This window comes from Pinus tabuliformis, chromosome 7 (genome assembly GCF_031772625.1).
Source record: "Pinus tabuliformis cultivar Carrire ecotype Pingquan chromosome 7, CPIR1, whole genome shotgun sequence".
NCBI lineage: Eukaryota > Viridiplantae > Streptophyta > Pinopsida > Pinales > Pinaceae > Pinus > Pinus tabuliformis.
Window position 1 is genome coordinate 1,393,525,457 of NC_142293.1, and position 24,811 is coordinate 1,393,550,267.

The 24,811-nt window shown below is 33.3% G+C and overlaps 1 protein-coding gene across 1 annotated transcript in view; it reads right to left on the reverse strand.

Moving 5' to 3' along the window:
- The window catches only part of LOC149252867 (uncharacterized), a 25,849-nt gene continuing 1,038 nt past the window's right edge, over positions 1-24,811 (reverse strand). Inside the window, exon 2 of the mRNA XM_089454298.1 lies at positions 1-862. Coding sequence (XP_089310424.1) covers positions 1-862 — 862 coding nt within the window. The remainder of the gene's footprint in view (positions 863-24,811) is intronic.

The window sequence follows — 24,811 nt, forward strand, 5'->3', positions numbered from 1 at the left end:
TTACATAAAGAGATTGGCAACCACAGTGGAAAGGGGTGAATCCATAGCAACACCATAGGTTTTCTCATAAAATTCGCCCTCAAAACTAAAGAAAGTAGAGGTAAGGAAAATATTGACTAAAAAAATAGTATCAGGATCTGTAATACGATTAATAACATCAATGGCCTCATTAATAGGGATATTAGTGAATAATGAGACCACATCGAAACTAACCAACATATCATTTGGATCAATTCTAATACCCTTTAATTCATTAACAAAGGAGGACGAATCTTTAACAAAGGACTCAGTCCGACCAACAAGAGGCTTGAGCTTATTAGCAAGATATTTAGCGAGAAGATAAGTCAGCCCTCCTATAGTGTTGACTATGGGGCGCAGGGGGGCCCCTTCCTTATGGATCTTGGGAAGACCATAAATCCTAGGAGTGAGAGGGTTGCTCTCAATAAGTTTCTTACTCAGAAAGCTAACAATGCTACTAGATTTTATGGCTAGCGCAACTATCTTAGAAACCTTTTTTAAGGGATTTTTAGCAAGCTTTCTGTAGCTCCCACTATTACAAAGGTGATCTAACATCTTATCATTGTAATCCTCCGTGTTAAGGATAACAACTACACCTCCTTTGTCAGCTTTAAGAACAACAATGTCCTTGTTGTTGTTCAAGGCTTTTAGAGCTTCGAACTCAGGTTTGCTAAGGTTGTTCCTAGGGGGTTTAGCCTTTCTAAGGATAACCACACAATCCTGCCTAATAATATCTTTAGAAGCTTCTGGTAAATCCTTTATCCCGAATTCAATGTCACATATAATATCATGAACCAGGATCTTCCTTGGAGCTACCGCAAAGTTTAAACCCTTCTCTAAAACACTGAAATAATAATAATAATAATAATAATAATAATTGTAGTTTTTAATATCATTACCTTTATTATCATTATTATTATAATTAGAGTCAAAGTTATAATATGTATAACTAGAAGAATTATTTGAATAACTAAAATTATTATTATTATGGTCAAAGATATCTATATTATATTTAGAGTCAAGTTTAATATTCGAATCAAAAGAGGAAAGGTGCTAAAATGAAAAGTATCGACTGAGCCAAAACTACCATGATTGGGGACTGTCGAACCGCTCAACAGCAGATTTTCAATAACCGGGAGTGGATCCGGACTAGAAGAGGAGGGGTCTGGGAAACCGGAGGGAGACAAAACCCTCAAAGGGGGCTGACCAGGTTCGGAAGAAACAAAATCCGCGAGAGCAAGAGGAAAATCAGCCCCGACCGAGACGTTAGGACGCAAAACGGATGAGGAAAAGGAATCATCACTGGGCGATCTGCTTGATCCGACCGAAGAGGAGGGTAGACCTTCTACCGCGGAAATTTCCGAGCAACCAGCAATCAAATTCTGATTAAACGAAGGAAGAACATCATTCCCAAGAACGCCATCTAATGAGGTCGAGCTGGAACACCGAGGGTTCAACGGATCAGAAAGACCCGAACCTTTGATAATCGAGCAAGAGGAAAGGGCAGCAGAAATTGGGCCGCTATGTAAAATTCGTTGCGAAGATCGCGACAGAGCTCCACTAGAATGGACTCCAGAGGAATTAACATTCAGAGAGCTTGAGAAACTTCACAGACTATTTTTTCTTCCAAATATCTTCTAAGCGCAATGCCTTCAACGCAGAATACGCATCTATCCTCGCCCAAAGTGCAACAGAAATCAAATTAGAGAGCTCTAAATGAAGAGAGAGAAGTATCCTCGAGATAAGATCCAGAGGTTTCCTAACCCTGGAAATCTCAGAACGAATGAGCGCAAGGCTAATATCCAAAAATATATGATTATTTTTAGAATGATAAAACTGATGCTTAATCTTAGCGAACGAAGGAATAATGGATGCATCTCTACATCTCTTTAATAACACTAGATCTTATTTATCTTTGAGATTTGCAAATCTCCAAATGATTAACCTTAATCTCGATGGCTCTTCCATGCAGAGTTTAATTATTGAGTTTAGACTTCTGTGATCCATATCAATTATAATATCTTTTGAAAAAAATCACATAGGAGATAATTTCGTTGACGCATTTTGAACCAATTGGTCTGGTTCATCTTAAGGACAAGATGATGAATCAGATCTAGGCAATAAATAGATGAAGAGACTAGCTGACTAGCCGTTAGAAAAACACAACTAATTTGACTAAAAATATTTGATTAATTAATTAATTTTTATTTTTTTTAAGGTTCACATAAATAAAAATAAATAAATATTCTAATTTTTATTTTTATTTTATATCTGTTTTATATAGAGATAAAGCAATTAAATGTAAGAAAAAAATTAATTAACTTTTTAATACTAAAGAAATATTTAATTCCTGCACTACTTAATATGGAGATGATAAATGCCATGTAAATGTAATACCTCTGTTGCAATTACATAACATAGATTTATATTTATTTGTAATTAGATTTGATTGACACATGTAAATATTTTGTGTACAATAATAAATATATATTTTTTAATTATTATGGGAACTAGCATGTGAGTAGTCAAACTACATTTCTTTTAGGAACCATTTAGGTGGTTGGAGTCCCATGTTGTGGACCTTTATGGATAGGTAAAGGTGGTAGTTATCACAATTATAACTTCACATGATTCCCCGAGATTTTAGGAGAAATAATTGCCACCAAAAAGACAACATAACTAGAGATAAATGTTATTTTGGGTGGAATATATTTTAAAAAAATAAGAAAAAAGAAAAAAGGAAAAAAGGAAAAAAGAAGAATAAAGAAACAAAAAAAATAAAAAAGGACATAATGGTTATAGAGAAATGCAATGTTGGAGGATGAGAAAGACATCCCTATAAAATCCTAGGTACATGAAAGAAAGGAAGAGAATATACATGAATATAGCAAGAGGTTGCTAGACTCTTTGTGGGGAAGGAGGAATAATATCATCATACAGTTATAAATTTCTATTAGGAAAGAAACCTGAAGCTTGGGGGTACTTGGGGTAGCTTATGCATATGACTTTGACAGTAAACATACATACACATATATATAATGAATGTAGCAAAGATAATTATGCTTGTTCTTTGTGAGACTACACATATATATGATGAATGTAGCAAAGATAATTATGCTTGTTCTTTGTGAAAGAGACTAAAAAAAATCTCAATGAATATTTAGTTCAACGAATTCTAAATATGGTAGTTTTCTCTTTAAAATAAAAATCATTATGGTTTTTCTTATTATCATGAATAGTACATAAATATTTAGATGCATTATTACGAGCTACCATAGAGCTATCAGAAGGATCTAAACACATTATGCATGCTATAATTAGAATATAGGGATAATTAGTAATAATTTCTATTGCATAAGGTAAACCATGGTGAAGCAGAAAATTCCTAAAATATAGTTATTAAATCCATTACTCTTTATGTACTAAGACTTCTTAGATGAAATATTGCATTTAGACCTCAACTCAGTTACTAAAAGATATAAGAATTATGGAATAAAATAGAGTACTTGTTAAGAAAACAAGAAGTACTAGACTAAACAAAAAGAGTAAACATGCATTTTATTAGTTGAAGTCCATGTTAAAATAAACCACAGGAAGGAAGAAAAATATCAAATACTAAATGCATTCATATTGAGTAATATGCTCAAGTAATTTTCTTAAATCATATACATTAAGTATGCCCAAATTTGTGGATTCGGATGCTTTATATATACAAAAAAAAATAGTACAAAATATTATAAAACATGAAAATCTCCATAATCAAATTGCTAATGAATAGTATGTTTAGAAAACCAAGTATCAAACTAAGTAAAATTGAAACCTTGAAACTAATAGAATACTCGAAGTTGAGAATACAAAGAACCCTATACTATACCACTATAAGAAATAGCCATGTCCACAATATATTGGAGTTTTGAAAAACCAAATATTAACTTCACAATAACTAAGTATAAGATTGTGTTATATCCTATAATTACTTAAAATAGAAACTTTGATAAAGCATAAAATTATGCCCAAACATCAAGAATGTCTTGAAGGCCCATGGAAACCTAGTCTAAGAATGAGAGAGGGATAACAAAGTATAATTTGTGACATGGTCAAATCATCTGTGACCATTGCAACCCTGGTATTATGTCGAAAAGGGTTTCTTCGACAATAAAAGCCCTCAATAGAAACCCTAAATCAAAAATGCAAAAGAAAACCCTCACATTATTATTATTGGAAAACCTGATAAAAAGATATACGGAGAAAATTATTTTAACTAAATTTCTGAGGTATTGATTTTGGACATGCGTACTTGCGGTGAGAGAGGGGATACAACATTCCAGATGTCTTGAGTTCAAGTCTATATGACCAGATGCGCTCTAAATTTCTTAACGAATTCACCATTAAGCAATGGTTGCCTCAGCGGAGATTTTTGACAGAACCCCTAAAATAATATAATGAATAAGGGATTCTATTTTAGATATTCCTTCTATGCAAGTAAATGAAACTCTACGAACCCCAAAACAATATTAACCAGACTTTTCAATAACCTGCGCAAACCTTAAGGGAAATTGTTAGCCAATAAATATTGTGAAGGGTTTCTTAAAGAATATGTAAAACCCAAAGAATGTAAGCAACCTTCTATTCCTTCAATAGAATGTGAAACTAGAGGAACCTCAATAGAAATAGTTAACAGACAAACCATGAATCACTTGACGCCTGCGGCTTGAAAAGCTATGGATGATAAAGTTCGAGCAGCCTTGAAGTGGATACAATACAATGCTTTAGTAGTACCAAAAACAAATTATATGCAACTTAAAAAATATACAATGTGATTAAGCAACGATGGTTCAAGTCTTATTTGTTAAGATAGTTAACTATCTTTAGTAGGGGAATAATTTAAAATTAGAGAATTAGTTAATTGAGTTTTGAGTAATTTGAGTTAAGTTGTAGTTGAATTTAGTGTGTAGTTGTATGTTAAGTTATTTTGAGCGAGTCGTTAGTTGGAAAAGGTTAAATATTTTTCACCAAGTTCATTATTATCATCAAATTTTTGTGTGATCAATAAAAGAACCACAACTCGTATGTTTTGAGTATTAATTTGTGTTTTGCCTTTTCTACTTTTCCATTAAACTTTCAAAATAATATAAAAAAATTATTAAGAAAATATTATTTTTACAGGATCAAAAAAAATTCACTAAACAAACCAAAATTACTGCACTTGTAAAAACAAAACAATATGTTTATACACATATCAAAGACAATATGTTAAAAAAACCCAAAATTGCTACACTTATAAAAAAACATTACGTTGACACACATAGCAAAGACGATATGCCAACATGAGAATAAGTGGAAGAAAATAATACCTTTGCATGAACTAGGAGATGGAATTTTAGCTTAAAGAACGAACATTGCTGCGCTTATCTAGGACAATATGTTGCTACACATATTAAGGACGATATGCCAACTTAAGAATAAGTGGAAGTAATACACTTAATATTTTCCGGTATCAATAAAGTAAAAATAATATAATTAATATTACATGATATGTAATTTATTTTATATTTAATTAGTAAGTAATAGTTAAAACAAAATATAATAATAATAAAAAATAATTTATTATTAATAAAAATAAAATATTTTAATATTTTTATTTTTATTGTAATGAAAATATATAATTTATTAACTTTTAATATAAAATTTATATATAAAATTTTAAAATTATTAATAATATAAATATATATATATATATATATATATATATATATATAATTTATAATTTTTTTAATGTAGAATTAACTTATAACACCTTAAACGTATATATGTTTTAATGTGTATGATGCAAATCATAAATAAAATATTTTAATGTTAATTATACGGGGAAGATTTATAATTCATTCTCTCTCACACATATATATGTATGTATTTGTTTTTATTTATTTTCTATTTTTAAATATGACTAGAGCATTTATTGACATTTTAATATATAGAATATAGATTTAAATAAAATATTTCAATGTCAACTATATCTATAATATTTTATGACTTAAATAAATTATATATATATATGAAAATAATTCTTATTTTATTAACCGGTTTCTTGAAAATTTTATAATTATTTATTTTTAATATAAAATTTACATGTAATATTTTAAATAATAAAAATAATGAATATAAATATATACAAAAAATTCACCTTTAAGTTTTAAAAATATATATTTATAAGAAACAAAACCCTATCCTATTGTTGAAAAAATAGTTGTTTGTAGAGAAACAAATAATGTCAAATAATGGGCTAGGAGGGTAGTCAATCCAATTGAAATGTTTTGTTGTACAACTATAGCCATTCGATTATCATAATCCATATGAGTTGTCCATTTGTGACCTTGTCACAGGGACGAGTAGAGCATAGGAATTGTATGCTTGACACATCTGCATAGGACCACACATTGTGATTAACAAGTGCAATGTTGGGAGCCTGTGGCTTAGTGGTAATACGTCCGGCTTGAGTTTCAAAGGTAGTGTGTTTGTTTTAGGACACATCACTTGATTATCGACCATCTTGTCACTCTTGGGATCATTGTTGAGGAGTGTCACAATAGTAAAAAATGATCTCCTCTATTTTATTTTTGACTTTAGAAAGGCTTTCGACATTGTTCCTCGAGGTAAGCTATGGAAAAGACTTAAAGAGATAATGGTTCCTCTTGATTTAAGGATTGATGTGATTCATCTTTACGAGAATGTTGTTGCAAGCTTAATATCAATGAAGGGTGGTCTAAAGAAATTAAATGCAATATCAAGGTTAAGCAAGGGTGTCCCCTATCCCCTACCCTTTTTTGCATTTACATCGATAAGCTAGAGGAGTGTTTGGAAACTGTGAGTTTCAATGGCCACGAGTTTCTAGTATAGTCATTAATCTTCTCCTTTATGCTAACGATATCAACCTTCTAACCAAAAGCCATGATGACCTTGACAATCAGCTTAAGACTATTCATGATTACTGCTCCAAGATGGGTATGACAATTATTAATATTGACATGACTAAAGTCATGATCATTAAATTTAAAAATATAAACCATGGTAATTTTAGCTACGATATAAGGATAGTATAAAATATACTATCACCTCCAAATTTAAGGATAAATTGTGGGATGATAGGGAGTCAGAGGGAAAAAGGAAGCTAAGGTATTATAAGGAGGTGATAAACTCCACCCTTGCTAACTAGAATTATCTCTTTGCCTTGACCAGTACTAATAAAAAATGAACAATGCAAAGATAAGAACCAGTTATCATGAGCTTCGAAGTGAGACCAGGCGACGGTCTATTCCAAAACTATCTGGAACAAAAGCATATGCCACCTTTGTGATACTAAGAGGGTGGAAGATGAAAGACACTTTCTCTTAGATTGTTCGGCTCTTGCCTAGATCCTCTCTCATTTCCATAATATTTTCCACACTTCCAATCTTCTTGACTTGTTAAGTTAGCCTAACTATAGTGACCTTGGAGCACTTCTTTCCCTTCCTTTTAATCATAGAAATAAAATTTTAAAGATTCACAATTAATATCTTTCTTTCTTTAGGTCTGATAGACCGCATTGGTGTTAATGGATATTAATAATCAATTTTTAAATTACATGATGGATCTAGAAGACAATTATCTAAACATCATCATCATGATTATAATTTTATTTTATTTAAAAATGGTCCATAATTTTATTAATAAAAAAAAATTACATTATAATAAAATGAATTTGATTGTTTTCATTAACTTTTAACTTTTTAATTGTTAATTGACTCACCATTTAAATTTTATACTTATTAATCAATAACATTTCATTGAGTTTTAATTTACTTTTAAATTATATATATATATATATATATATATATAAAAGTGTCACTACAACATATCCCAATATTACTTTTGACTCTTAATTGAAGATATACATAAATGTTTCCAAATATTTAAGCCACTACAATATATCCCAATACTAAATTGGAGTGTCACTCTTAATTGAAGATATATATAAATGTTTTCAAATATTTAAGCCACTACAACATATCCCAATATTAAATTGGAGAGGGCATGGAGACAACAATATTTTGACTCTTAATTGAAGATATATATGAATGTTTCCAAATATATAAACCACTACAACATATCCCAATATTAAATTGGAGAGGGCATGGAGACAAAAAATATTTTGACTCTTAATTGAAGATATATATACATGTTTCCAAATATTTAAGCCACTACAACATATCCCAATATTAAATTGGAGAGGGCATGGAGACAACAATATTTTGACTATTAATTGAAGATATATATAAATGTTTCCAAATATTTAAGCCACTACAATATATCCCAACATTAAATTGGAGAGGGCATGGAGACAACAATATTTTGACTCTTAATTGAAGATATATATAAATGTTTCCAAATATTTAAGCCACTACAATATATCCCAACATTAAATTGGAGAGGGCATAGAGACAACAATATTTTGACTCTTAATTGAAGATATATATAAATGTTTCCAAATATTTAAGCCACTACAACATATCCCAACATTAAATAGGAGAGGGCATGGAGACAACAATATTTTGACTCTTAATTGAATATATATATAAATGTTTCCAAATATTTAAGTCACTGCAACATATCCCAATATTAAATTGGAAAGGGCATGGAGACAACACTATTATAGTATGCCTGGATTTGGTATGTCTGAGATTGAGAACATGGAAGTAGCGATAGATACGGGCGAGCGTCGAAAGAATGCAAGCCCAAGGGACCAACACAAAGAAAAGCTTGAGACATTGGATCCTCCTGCTCCTCAACATTGTGGCCTTAGTTACGAGTTCAACTGGAGGACCTCTGTTGACAAGATTTTATTTCCTGCATGGTGGATCCAAACTATGGCTCTATGCTTGGCTCGAGACTACTGGCTAGCCTTTTCTCCTCTTAGTTTAGTAAATGGGGTATTTTATTGAACATGTGTCCCATAAACAACAAAGAGATAAAAGCTTTTTTATGGAAAAGTTCCACAAGTGCACTTGGGATAAAGAGCTAGGAAGAAAGAAAAATTACTATATTGAAGTGTTTAATCCCACCCATAGTCATCAACCAAAAGCATACATATAGGCCAATATCTCTTGGAGAGCCAAAATTCTTATTGCTCAATTAAGGAGTAATTCTCATCAACTCTGTTGTGAAACAGGGCATTGGAAAAGGCCAAAGGAAGTGTGGGAGGAAAGAGTATGCATTTTTTGTTCTTCCGGAAAAGTGGAAACAAAAAAAATGTCATTTTAGAATGTGAGGCCTTCAAAGACAACATGGAAAGTTATGCACATATGCTGGCAACTAGCTCTTGGGATAATCTATTTAGTGAGGGGTTTGTCGAGAAGTTAGGGGCATTTATTTTGAAGCTTCACAGAAAAAGAGCTAAATACATCAAGCAGATGAAGAAGCAATCTGTCCGATAAGCTATCTTTAACTTCGTAAGCATTAAAATAATTTCTTTCTTTCTTTCTTTTATATCATATAGAAAGCAACCCAACAAAGAGAACTACATCACCCCAACCTCTTCCTAGCCTCATGTGGTATCGAGATTCTCATAGGCACCGACAATTACATATACACCTATGGCCTCTCAGTTCTGCCCGTTTCGACTTTATTTGTCTTGATCGCCAGCCAACTCGGCTTCAATGCTGTTTTCGCGTTATTGTTGGTGCGGCAAAATTTCCATGGTTATCGTATGCTTTGCAGTGGTGTGGCAATTTTTTTACATTGGGTTGCTCAGCGTGACGTCCCTGGAAATCTCTCTGTTGAGCGTTGTGATCATGGACATTATGCTTCTGCTGACTGAGGTACTCGGGGTGGCTTTGTTCCATGAGAAATTCAATGCGGAGAAGGGCATGGCACTGGTGCTGGCCTTGTAGGGGAATCAGCTCGTATCTCTATGGGGAACACTATTGTGATTTGAAACTACGGCCTCCTAAAGTGGCGAACCAGCAAAATGAGCTAGAATACCTAGGAGGAGCTGCACATGCACATCACTCCATTCATGATGTGTGACAAAATCAGTTTATTAATGTTGTTGAAGAATTGGCGATGGGTGACTCTGGTAAAGCTCCACAATACCCATGGTTGTATGAAGCTCCCCGCATCAATTGCTATTAATAATGAGCTTTAGTTTAAGCTGTCAATGTAATCAAAGCAAATAGTCGCACCTTACAGTGCTTTAAGATTGGTTTTTGCCGGAAAAGAATCCATTGATGAAGGGTTTTTTTGTGGAGCAGTGGTCTTTAAGGATATGTGCTCAATTTTCTATTTTCAATCCAATTTTACAGGAAGGTTACTCATTAAAAAATTATTTGAATTGATTATTTTCATGACTATGGTTATTAAAAATTATGAATGGATATAAAGTTTAAAAATTATGAATGGATATAAAGTTTTATAATAGGTTAACAATTTTATTTTGTGTCTAATTAAATTTGGTTTAATTTAAAGTGCTAAAATGATATATTTTTACTTACATATAGTAGAGTTAAATTTCCATTGTGGGGCTCTAGGGTTCTAGCCTAATCTTTGTGTTTGAAAGGGTGTCTTGTGAAGGAGTTTCGCTTTGGATGGTGGTTGTTCATATAGAGGAGTTTGCGTGTAGTGATAACACAATCTTTTTTGAGAAAGGCATTGGGTCTTTGGGTGAGAGAAGTTGATTGATTGATACTAGGTTTTATTATTATTTTGTTTCTTTTCATTTCCCTTAAGGAGATTGGGGATGAGAGTGTTGAGGTTTGTTGGGGTCTCAGTAGAGGTGTTTCTGTCTGAGAAGTTGGTGCAACCTTGTTTTCTCCGGTCCCATACTTCGGCAACTTGGGCATGCTCGTTGAGGAGTAGGGCCCCGGGGCCATGGGCCATTACATATGGGGGATAACCAAGACCTAGGGGAGGAGATGTTTTCACAACAAGTTAATTCTTCATGCATAATTGAATTGCCTCCCCCCTTTGACTCATTGGATGAAAGTTTTTAACATATTACTCTACTCCTAGAACAACTTGCTCAGGATAGGCATGAGGACTAGAATGAGATGATCAGATTCATGAACAACCTTCAACAAAATCAGTGGCGGATGATGGACATGGTGGCGTCTCTTCGTAAACTACTCTTGTCGTGGCCAGAAGCGAATTATTGAGAGAATGGAGCGATTGAAAGGTAGACTAAAACATATGGAAGGCGATGTTCATTGCGCATTTAGTGCTCCTCCATCACTACATCATCAATAGGACAACCTAGCTTTGACTGCTTCCATCATGAAAGTTGGTTGCTTCTAGGTTGTCCGATTTTTTTGGTACTTTGGAGTTATCTGCGTGTGGTTCTCTAGAACTCTATTTGTGTTTATTATGTAGTTATGTTATTATCTTATGGCCAACAAGTCCAGTAAGAATTAGGCTATGATTTCTTTTAGCATGGAGCCCCTCATGATGTACCACTGAATTGAACTAATATAAAAACTCTATTTACAAAAAAAATTACCCCACTTTTTCTCTATATATTTTATTTTAATAGTTTATTTGTTTTTAAATAAATCAAAATACTAAAACAAAATTTTTATGTTGAGCATATGTGGAATCATAACTTTGATCGAAATTTCCATTAAATTAAAATAAATATTTAAATTTACTAATTTTCAACTTACTTCTAAAAAACCAATTAATTTACTAGTTATAAATTTACTTCTTAAAAAGCAATCTCACTTACCATGTATAAGGCCCAAAACTTTGAACTTGGATCGAAGTTAAGGTCTTGAGACTGTGTATTGATGCAACTTTACACATGCTTCAATATTCCTCAAATCAAGGAAATTAGATCCACTCCCTAAATACATTTGTAAACTATGGATTATATTCTCTACTTATAATTCCTAATTTCTCATTGATTTGATCCATCTACCAATTCACACAAATGCAATTATCCATTATTCCATGCCTAAAATATATTATGACCCAAATCCATGGAATTGATTAATGCTGAATAAGACATGAAAAAAGTAAATATAGTGATTTCAAAGGAAAAAATGGAAAACTTGACTAATATTTTGTATTACACGGAGCAACCATGGATGCCAACCAAAATGAATTGAGATAGGGAAAATAGCATACCATGAATAAATATGTCAAAAACATATAGCCTACACTTTAGTAAAGGAAGATAAATTGCAACATGAAGCTAATAACAAAGAGCTGAAGAAAGACCCTTTCTATGGAATATGGCATTTATTGTATGTGATCTGTAAAAGGAACCACAATATCCATCCAAGTTTGCGCCATATCAATACCTTCATAGCATGCAATGGACCATAGGACTAAATGAGTTTTACCACGATTGCCTTTTCAGGGTTTACACGCCTTCGAAGTTTAAAAAGAATGATAATAGTTGAATTTATATATGAATTATAATTATAGGTATTCATATATAGATTCATTTGAGTTTACATTACATTACATTACATATAAATTTGACATTTAAAACATTACATATAGAGCCCTATACTTAGATTGCATATAGAGGCAACATTTAAAAAATGTTTACATCTAACATCTAATGCCTACACATCTACCCTATTGATGCAAGAACATCGACCCACCCCAAGTTGAAATTGGTTTCAGGACTCTTTAAGAAAGGGCATGGTCGTAGTGATTGAAGAGGACACAAATTTTCTGAATTTTTATGTAAAAGCCTCTAGAAGATGATTAGTTTGCAGGGACACGATTCCTTTTGTTAGAGTATGTTAGGATTTCTTTTTATTTATATAAGTTTCTTTCAAGTGTCAAAGAAAAGTGACCAACTAGTATGAACCTAGATCAAGAGGTCGTCTGACCCTGAGTGGTCGTCATATGTAATCAAGCCTAAATTTTGAATTTAGCTCATGCATTTGTGAATCCTACGTGTGATCTCTTTTAATCTTGTCTAAATTATGTATTTACTTATTTTTTTGTTTATGTTTGGTTGATGATGGAACAACCCTAATTTGTAGCAGACGAGACTTATTTATGGTGGTGATTTTATACAAAGAGCACCCACGAAGGAGGGTGTGAACACCAACAATTAAATGTGCAAGGAAACCACCATAAATCAGTCAAGGGCATTTGAATCGAAGAAGGATGGAATGTGGATGAGGTCATGAACAAAGAAGGAATGAGTGTGGAACATTAGCGATAGGTTGACCTGCAGATAGAGTGACTAGCTCAACCTTCAACTTGGGTCGGGACCTAGTCGACTTGGTTGGACTCAGATAAGTCAGATCCATGTGCTCGGGCCTTCGATATAAAATAAGGTCACGATAAATGAAAATAAGGTTGACCCCTAACCTTACAACAAGACCCGACCTGAATAACACTAGTTTGCCCTGTCTTGTGACGTTAAGATGGACGTGAGCTTGAGGCCAAAAGGATTGCACTCTAAGAAAAAATAAATTGGGCCGAAAAACTTGAACCCTTGTCGAAGATTGGAATTTAAGGCTAGTATAGGAATCATGGCCAACAATGAGGGGAGCCACGATTTGGATGTTGAAGTAGCCAATTGTAGTTGCACACATTAAATTGGAGTTTGGGGGTTAGAGGAGTGTGAATTTGTTGCTGCAATTTATGGTGGAAGAATCAAGAAAGTGGGCCCATAACCCACATGCTTCCAGAGTTAAAATCCATAAAGGGATGAAATTTATAGACCTTAGGTTTGGTTTTGATTAAGTGGTATCAAAGTAGGAAAATATTTTTGTAGGATAACAATTTCCAGCTGTGGTTGGGTAGAAGTTGTATGGTGATTCCACAACTATGATTGTGGATAGAATTGTCGAGGGAAGGTGAGAAAGTGTGCAACAACCAGAGGATAAGAGAAAGCTCTAGAGGTTCCATAGGATGTGAACGGAGATGCCAAAAGTCCGAGCTAAAGGAGGAGAGCTAGTGAGGTGTCAGTGAGGCATGGTTGTAGCTCATTCATAGATACATGTGGAAATTGAGACACATATGGTAACAAATGAGATGAAAAAATGAAGCACATGATCAAGAGATCAGGAAAATTTTCAAGATTGGGATTTTGATGCAGGAAAATTGACCCACCCTAAACTGAAATCAATTTCAGGATGTTTCCTGAAAGAACATCATGGCGGTTATTGAAGAGATAAAGAATTTTATGAAATTTTATGTATATGAAAATGAAATTGTGGGCCTCTAGAAGGTGATTAGTTGGAAGGGACAAGATTCCTTTGGTTAGAGTTTGTTAGAATTTATTTTTCTCTGTATAAGTTTCCTACGAGTGTCAAAGAACAACAACCAACTAGTGTGAAACGAGACCAAGAGGTCATCTGACCCTTAGTGGTCATCATATGTAATCATTGCCTAAATTTTGAATATATCTTGTGCATTTGCGGAATTAGAGTGTGCTCTCTTTTATGCCTAGAATTTGGTTTGAATCCTGTATATATTTATGTTGTGTTTATGTTTGGTTGATGATGGAACAAACCTAATATACAACAGGTGATACTTATTTATGGTCGTGATTATCTATAGAGAGCACCTGTGAAGGAGGGTCTGAACTCCAATGGTTAAATGTGTGAGGACAACATCAAAACTGAGTAAAGGGAATTTGAATTAAGGAATAATGCAATGTGGCTGGGGTCATGAATGAATAAGGGTTAAGTGTGGAATGTTGACGATAGGCCAACCTGCGAATAGAGTGACCAACCTGACCTTCGACTTGAGACCAGACCCAATCAGCTTGGTTGGACTTAGATAAGTCAGACCCATGTGGTCAGGCCTGTGGGGAGAAATAAGGTCACAATAAATGAAAAGGGGTTGAAACCCAACTTCATCATGGGACCCAACCCCAAATAAAGCCATCTGACCCTGTCCTGAGATGTCAATATGGATAGTGAGCTCGGGGCCAAAGGGATTGTGCTCTAGGAGTTTTTTTTAGTCAAAACACTCACGCCCTTGTCGAAGATTGGAATCCAAGGTTGGTAAAGGAATCATGGCCAAGAAAGAGGGGGGCCAAAATCTAGATGTTGAAGTGGTTGGTTGCAGTTACATAAATTAAAGTGGATTTTGGGGTTAGAGGAGCGCGAGTTTGTTGCTGTAAATTATGTGGAAGAACCAAGATCGTGGGCCCATAACCCACATGCTTCCAGAGTTGAAGCCATTTGGGGATGAGATTGGTAGACCCCAGGTTTGATTTTCATTACCTATATTGGGTTTTAGAGCATCTCTCAATGAAATTAAATGAATTACACATCAACCTCATCTTATAAATTAATGGATATTTTTTAATTTCAATTAATATCTCTTTATATACATATTTATCAAGTTGACATAAAATTATTTTATTGATGCTCTCTCTCTATCTCTCTCTTTTCTCCTCATCTTATAAATTAACGGATATTTTTTAATTTCAATTAATATCTCTTTATATACATATATATCAAGTTGACATAAAATTATTTTATTGATGCTCTCTCTCTCTCTCTCTCTCTCTCTCTCTCTCTCTCTCTCTCTATATATATATATATATATATATATATATATATATTCCTTTTAAACATGAAATTCAACTATATGTTAGGAATTGAAGAACTATATATACCCTTCTTAATGGGGTGTAACATCAAATATTCATCTTATGTTTGGGTATATCAAGCGTCAAGAGGGATAAAATCTCTTGAAGTGCAAATCTCTTTTAGATTGCAGAACTTTTGATCCCTTTTGAAGATTAATAGATTTGGGACTAACACAAATTCATGCTCATTCTATATATATATATATATATATATATATATAGAGAGAGAGAGAGAGAGAGAGAGAGAGAGAGAGAGAGAGAGAGAGAGTCCATGTTGAGCATTGAAGGAAAAGATAATTTCTAGAGAATAAACACCACTTTATTCATCCAAAAAAATTATAATATCCATAGGAGCTGCAAAGTTTAGGTCAAGAAGTTTGGCCGAGGGAGATCATATTGAATATGTTGAGGCTTATAGAGTTAGAGTGGTGTGATTTCCATCATACTAAGTGACTTGCATATTCTCCAACCACTTCCTTGAGCTATCCATTGCATCAATTTGTCTTTGAATTTGATGTATTTGGTCTATGACAAATTTTCCATCATTATGGTGAACTCAGTGGATAATTGGTTCACATCCAAGCTGAGAGTGATGAGCTCTACTTTCATAGTGGCCTCCAAAACCCATGGGGGATTAACTCAATGAACCTTTAACATAGAACGTGTGTTCATGGCATACTAGATATTACCCTTAATTTGACTAAACAATGGAAAATACCTCTAAAAATCAATTTATTTAGCCCCCTACCAATACGAACCCAATACGCCTTCCCAATTTAAAAACACCTACTTTCACTAGATATTGTAGGTTTCCATTTTTTAATTAACATTTTTTATACCCCTTTATATTTATATCCCTTTATTTTCATTAACAATGGTAAGCAGATTTTCCACCTAAAAAGAATAACCTAAACACCAGGTAGATGAAAAATTGAAAGTTTCAATAAAAAATAGGTATATATAAGTTGGTTGATTTACAAATACATACTGTGGAAAATTTGAATGGAAAATACATAGATTTGAAATCTCAATTGCATTTATCTTCTATTGAATACTGAAAAAGATACACTATAGTAGTTCAAAATAAAAACTCGATAACCAACACAATGATGCACCTTTCATCTTGCTTATAAAATAGGAAGAGGAGAGATAGTACAATGAATATGGACACATGCAAAATCCTATCTAGTTGGACTGTGTCAAATTATAGCCCTAACCTGATCACCTAGTGCATAATAGTTGCATGATCATGGTGACAATGAGTATCCCGCCATCATGGCATCAAAGGGATCTCAACAAAACACCCATGGTGACAATGAGTATCCCGCCATCATGGCAACAAAGGGATCTCAATCAAAACATAAATAACAACCCATGATGAATACATCTCATATAAAATAGACACAAAGATTCTTCATCATACATCAAGCAGGAATTGAAACAACATAGTACATCTCACAAAAAATGATTAGATAAGTACATGATAACAACACTTCATATACCTCAACACTGATGTTGGTTAAAGAATAGAATACTCAGTGGCTGGATCTAAATGCACCATCGAAATTGTGGCATCGAATGGCATAGAATCGACTGTCTATGCTTTGAAATCTGACACCATCACTCCAAACCGGAAATGGCCAAAAAATAGAAGGCTCAACTGCAAAAAATGTCTACACCACTGAATTTGTGTTGTCGAGAGGTCTAAAATCGACTATCCATTTGTTGAATTCTGACACCGACAAAATCTGGGTCTTTAGGAACCTTTTAGATTCCCCTGCGATTCTCCTAAGATTCCCTCCTCCGGGTTCACTGGATATCTACAACACAAATCAGAAAAATGATCTCGCCATTGAGATCCTTGTGAAACTCTGTGAAGAATGAGTATAAAATTGGCTGCATTCTGGATCTGGGAAATTTAGCCTCCAAGAAATCTAGAAGATTCCCTCAAGATTCTACAAAATTCTTCTCTGATGAGAATCTGCAAATTTGTGGGTCAGATGGTGATTTTGATTTCACCATCGTGTTTCCCACAAAATTCTGATTAAAATGACTATAAACTTCATATCATTCTTAAAAAACAAAAATTTACCTCCCAAAAATCTCAAAAATTCCTCATAACATCAAAAGATTCTCTGCAAAGATTCTTGTAAAATATTCTCATCTCGAAATTCGTGCTACTATGATTTCGACTTTGGCTCTGGGTTCTGCGTTGGACTGCTGCTCGGCGCTCCCCATTCCCCTCTTGCTCGGTCCCCTTCAATCGACTGATTTTAAAAGGGACATAAGTTATGTGAGGGGGAATACAACGTAGATCGTTCAATCCATTGGTAAGTCAACAGATTGTTTGAGGAGTTGTCTTGGTTCAAAACCTACCAGCCTCGCATTAGCATGACCTTACATTAACTTTGGAAACCGACATGCATTGTTTAAATTTCAAATGGTATGCGGTTGGCGGTTATGAGATAATTGTTTGTCAATTTCGGCGGAGTCGTTACATTATATCTGGCGCGGCAAGGTTTTTTAATTAACATGCAGTGGTTTAAATTTCAAATGGTATGCGGTTGGCAGTTATGAGATAACTATTTGTGGCCTTCAATTTCGGCGGAGTCGTTACATTATATTTGGCGTGGCAAGGTTTTTTAATTAACATGCCGTTGGGTGGTCTAATCTTAATGTATTCCCATATGGTGTTATAATAACCATAACCACACTAATGTTAACATATTTGTAGGATTTTTCCACAATAAATAACTTTAACTTTTGTTTTCAGGTATATTTTTAATATATGGTTTTTAAATTATAGTGTTATATATATATATATATATTTGTTTTATGTGGGTTTGTAATACAAGTTTCTTTTCTTTTTGTTTTGTCTTTTTTTGAGGAATAAGGAGTTAATATTTGGGTGCCAAGTGTCAATAATGGATGCGTTGCCATGTACCCTGTGGGTCCCACTTACTGACTGGGATGCCATGTGGCACCCCACTCTTTACCTACCCTCTCAAACTTTAAAGAGCCTGAAGTTTGTCATACAGACTTAGATTTGAGTGTCGTTCACACCGTTGGAATCAAGATGACGAGCACTTCGATCTGGACCTAGTTCGAGAGAAATCTGACCACTTTGATTTTTGAGCTATTGTAAACCCTCTTTGACCTCTGAGTGTGTCTAGAGCCACCTAGATCACCACCCTCTTAGTAAGAATAGATCCTGCATGCTAAAACTAATAATAGAAAATATCTAATAATAGAAAAACTCTATCCAAAACTGAAATTGCTAAATTTGAAACAATAACTAAAATGGAATTAATTGAAGGTGTGTTGTGTGCGCTTAGCCTGCATGCACCCTCTTCCAAACAATAGTCTATTTCACTATCTCCTGTGGCATGCATGTTCCCTCTACCAAGTAATAGTTGGTATCATTGTCTCCTTCGCTTTCATTCAACCTGTTCATCACTAATGTAAGGAAAGGGTCAAGGTGCCATATCTCTTGTCTTCTCTACTGCCCCATCATTGGGAGGATCACTAGATTAGCAACAGGTAAAAAATATTAACGCACACATTAGACATAAATCATAGAGGTATTAATAATGTGATGCATGTTTTTTTTTGGATCAAGGTTGCTTGGTAGTGGAAGTAGAAGTGGGGAGTGAGAGTAGAAGTAGGAAGTGGGAGTGGAAGGAGGAGTGAGGAGTGCCGTTTTCAAAAGCTCCCAGGTGGGGAGCGATTTTGGGATTGAATTTTATATAATATATATTTTTATTTTTCTTGACGCATTTATAACAAAAAAATCTTCTAGAATGATGAATCTGTGATAAAACACATAAAAGTATGGGTTAAACCATATAACATCTTTCATCTAGTAGTTATAATCGTCATCAACCATAGGTCCACAAATTACAAGTTCTCATTTATATAGCATGTAAGGGTGCACATAACCAAAATAACATCTAGTGCAATCCATGTCTTAACCGAAAATACATCAACAAATAGGCTCTTGATGACCTCTAGAATCCATAAAATCATGCTAAAACAAATTCCTACATATCATAAAAATCATTGCCTATCTTGGGATCTTTGTCACTAATTTCACCCTCTAAGCATTAACATTACTCTCATCAAGAAGTTGTGTAAGGAAAGTTCATCAAGAAGAAAAGATGAATTGGCCTTGGAGGGTCTTGGTCAAGAGTCATAGGTCTTGGAATTTGCCAATTGAAGTTCTATAAGAAGAGAAGGATTCTGGTGGGTTTTCCTATCAGTTAGAGAGGTTTTGGCCTTGGTTGATTGCCTATTTCTTGTGCCTTATTGTCTCATTGTTCTTTATGATTTGTTAGTTGTTTTATGATAAATAACACTAAAAATAATGAAGGAAAGAATAAGTTAATCAACTAAAGTAAAAATACATCACAAGAAGTTATCAAAGGAAGAGAAATCAACTACACTTGTTGCCCCCTATTTCTTAATAGTTGGGCCTGCGGGCCAAAATAAGGTCACAATAAATGAAAATGGGGCCAACGGCTAACCTCACAGCGAGACTCGACCCTGAATAACATTGGTTGACCCTGTCTTGTTACGTCAAGATGGATCATGAGCTTGAGACTAGAGGGATCACACTCTAGGAATATTTTTTTTGGCTGAAACTCACACCCTTAGTGATGATTGGAATGCAAGGTTGGTAGAGGAATCATGGTCAAGAAAAGAGAGGAGCCACAAGTCCAATGTTGAAGTGGTTGGTTGGAGTTATGCAAATTAAATCGGAGTTTGAGGTTAGAGGAGCATGAGTTTGTTGTTGTGATTCATGGTGGAAGAATCAAGATCGTGGGCCCATAACCCATAGGATTTCAAAGTTGAAGCCATATGGGGATGAAATTGGTAAACCCCAGGTTCAATTTTCATCACCTATACTACGGTTGTAGAGCACCTCTCGATGCAATTAAATGAATTACACATCAACCTCATCTTAGAAATTGATGGATTTTTTTAATTTTCAATTACTATCTCTTTATCTATTTATCAAGTTGACATAAAATATTTTATTTAAGATCGTCATTCAGATTCTCTCTCTCTCTCTCTCTCTCTCTCTATATATATATATATATATATATATATATCAAATATTTTTTTTTTTTTTTTTTTTTTGAGAATGATATATATATATATATATATATATATATATATATATATATATATATAGCACAAACACGCACATAATATTTTCGTTTTAAACACACAATTCAATTCTATGTTAGGAATTGATGAACTAGATATCAAATATCCATCTTAGGTTTGGGTCTATCAAGCACCAAGCGGGATCAAATCTCTTGATGTACAAACCTATTTTATATTGAAAAACTTTTGATCCCTTTTGAAGCTTAATAGATTTGGGACTAACATAGATTCAACATAGATTCATGCTGATTATTTATATTGTGAGTTGGTGTATCTATATATATATATATATATATATATATATATATAGAGAGAGAGAGAGAGAGAGAGAGAGAGAGAGAGAGAGAGAGAGAGAGAATCCATGTTGAGCATGGAAGGATAAGAGCATTTAGCATTTATAGAGAATGAACGACACTTTATTCATCCAAAACAATTATAATATTCATAGGAGCTACAAAGTTTAGGTAAAGTTGTTTGGCTGAGGGAGATCATATTGAATTTGCTGAGGCTTCTAGAGTTAGAGTGGTGTATTTCCATCATATTAAGTGACTTTCATATTCTCTAGCCACCATCTTGAGCTATTCACTACATCACTTGGTCTTTGAATTTGATGCATTTGGCCTATGACGATTTTCCCATCATTATGGTGAACTTAGAGGTTCATTGGTCCACATGAAACCTGAGCATGATGAGATCTACTTGCACATTGGCCTCCAAAACCCATAACCTAGCTTTGAATTTTTGCATTTCCTTTGTTTGGCTTCCATATCAAGGCTTAAAGTTCAACTCTATTTCTTAGAATCTTGGCCAAGGTTGAAAATTTGAGGTTTTTATCCTCCTTTGTCATTCTTGATGTCATGAATGGAGTGACTAATTGCTAGATATCAAAAGGAATCTGCATGTAATATGCTCAGTTGCTGTACCACCTTAACTACCCACATCAACTCAAGCAAGTTTGACGAATTTAGCATGGGATTTGGGACCTAAGTAGGTAGGTAGCTTAAAAGGTTTCATAATTATAAACTTATTGCTCCTCTATGTGTTCCACTTTCCATCCCTTACCTCCCACACCAAAACTTCCTCCATGACTACATTAAATATCCTTGTTCATTCCCATATGTTTTGCAGGCATAAGATAAGTCTTCTATATTTCAACCATCTTATTTATGTGAATCCTAGTGCTTGATCCACACGTCAGCTTCATGACTCACCTTATTATTTATGTTCCTACCTTCTCCAAGTTATGACCTGCACTTGTCCTCATGATTGGATTATGGAATTTGGAGAGTTTGCATGGTTCGATTGACCTTTAATGATCCCAATGAATGATATATAGCTTGGTTGGATAATGAATCTTCTAGTAAGTTCATCTCCCTTAGGACATGAATGACTTGAGTTTCACGAATAGAGGATAATCTTATAATTATTTTCTTTATAAGGGAGATTAATTTGAAATTTGGAGTATTATTGATATTGAAATGTCTAATTATGTTGTTGGATTCTCCCATGATAATTGTCTTTTGAAATAGTGATTTCTTGGCCAAGTTAATGCCTTGTAGGAGATAATGCATGTCTCCTTGGTTCTTATAACTAACTCCAAAACTATTTTTTCACAACAAATTTGATCATTTTCGACACAAGATAGATATAATATTAATATGTTTCTATGCTAGTTATATATACATTGACCATGTATAATTCCATGCAGAGCATGGAAGAAATTATACTTCTCCTTCATTTTCAACACCAAATCAATATGTGTGTGTGTGTGTGTGCATATCATATATCAACTTCATGTTGAGCATGTAAGGAATTACACATCTCCTTCATTTGAGAAACACATCAATAAAATATTTTGATGATGCAATTCTTCTTGAGATGGTAATTTTTCATTGTTTAAATTGCATTTTTCAACGTATAAATATATTCCACTCCACGCCTTGGAGATCTCCTTGGGCACTCTAATTGTGTAGACTACACATTATAAACTTCAATTCCAACAATTCTTTACTAAATTTATTGAAAAAATTTACCAATCCAGGCGTAAAATTTCATTCAACAAATCTTTATTAGATTTAAGGAAAATTTACCATTTAGGAAACTTCTTTGACCATAAGAATTTTTATTTTTCAATTGATTAATATAATATATACATAATTGACATTGAAATATTTTACTCAACATAACCATTCAGTGTTTCTATTTTCAAATTATATATATATATATATATATATATATCCAACTTACAAAAACGTTTCAAACATAATTTTTTTTTTCAATTGCTTTATGTAATATATACATAGTTGACATTGAAATATTTTACTCAACATGACCATCAATGTGTTCTAATTCCAATATATATAGAACACTTTAATGCGTAAAATATTTTGATGTTAACTATATATATAACAATTGAAATTAGAACACTTTTATGGTCATGTTGAGTAAAATATTTCAATGTCAACTATGAATATATTATATAAAGCTATTGTAGTTGAGAGTGAAATATTTTACTCAAAATAGACATTGAAATATTTATACTCAAAATAGACATTGAAATATTTTATTTATAATCTTTATTTTACACATTATATTTTTTTAAATAAACAATTTATTTTTATTAATTAAGAATTGAATGAATGACGAATCTTCCTCTTATAAGGAAGAAATTAAAAATTTTCATTTTCAAAAAGAGAGAGGGAGGTTAAAATATTTTATTTAAGTTAAATATTTAGATGTTTTTCTTATTTACACATTAATAAATTCTTAAATATAAGTATAGCTTATTATTATTCATTTTTCTTAATGTTACATATCAATTTCATCTTAAAAAGTGAATGAATGACACATCTCCCTCTTATTAGTAAAAAAAGATATTTATTATTTTCTGGCATTTTCTCCTTGTAACATCACACTTATATATATAAATATTCAAAAATTTATTAAATTTTTTTATTGAAATATTTTTAAAAATTAAAAGAATTATATATCATTCTTATATTTGAAAGTGAAAATATATTATTTTTTACTTTATATAGAGCCATATAAAATTGTATAATGATGATGATGATGATTAACATCCACTAAGAAAAAAGTGTCTATCAAATGTTAAGAAAGTAAGCTAATAACTGAGGCTCTTTATATTTGATTTCTATGATTAAAAAAAATAGAGGGAAGTGTTATGACATCACTGTAATTTTGTTGACTTAACAAGTCAAGAATGTTGGTAGTGTGACAAATGTTTTGAAAATGAGAGTGGATGTGACTAAGGGCCTGACAATAAGAGAGAAAGATTTTTCATCTTCCACTCTCTTTGTATTGCAAAAACTGCATATTCTTTTGTCCCAAGGTATTTTGGAATATATCAATGTTCGGTTTCACTAAGAAGCTCTCATGAAATGTTTATTTTTTCTCAGCATTGTTCAAGATAGAAAGATATTTCTCGTTAGCAAGAGTGGGGTTGATAAAATCATGTTACTCTTCTTTTTTTTTTTTTTTTCTCTGAATATGGCTACTTCTATATTAATGCAAAGATAATTTACATCAAGGCCATGGCCTCATAGTGTTACCCCATAGATGCGGCATGATTACAAGCATAGCAATTAGTATGGGAAAAACCAACTGAGTATTGCCTTCAAGAGCTGTAGAGAGCTTGAACATGACTAGAGCAAAAATCCAGAAAACCCCATAGATGTTCATGGGACTAAGAATTAAACCGGGGCTATGCGACAACCAAAACAATAGAACTAGACCAAAAAGTTGTGACCAACAATGCGACAACCCATCACTGATAACAAAAGTGACAGTGACTTGCAACCGGAAACTGAAAACTGAAGGCTGACAGAAATGCCCCTTTCGCATGAGAATCTAGCAATTTGAGCTAATGCATATATCATGATATCTAGAAGCTGATAGTGAACCTTTTCGAGCTTGCTGAATTCCAGGAAAAACAAAAAAGAACCAACCTGTTTAAACATCAGGAGAGGGATCAAGCGGTTCCTCGATGAAGTGGCATCCATACTT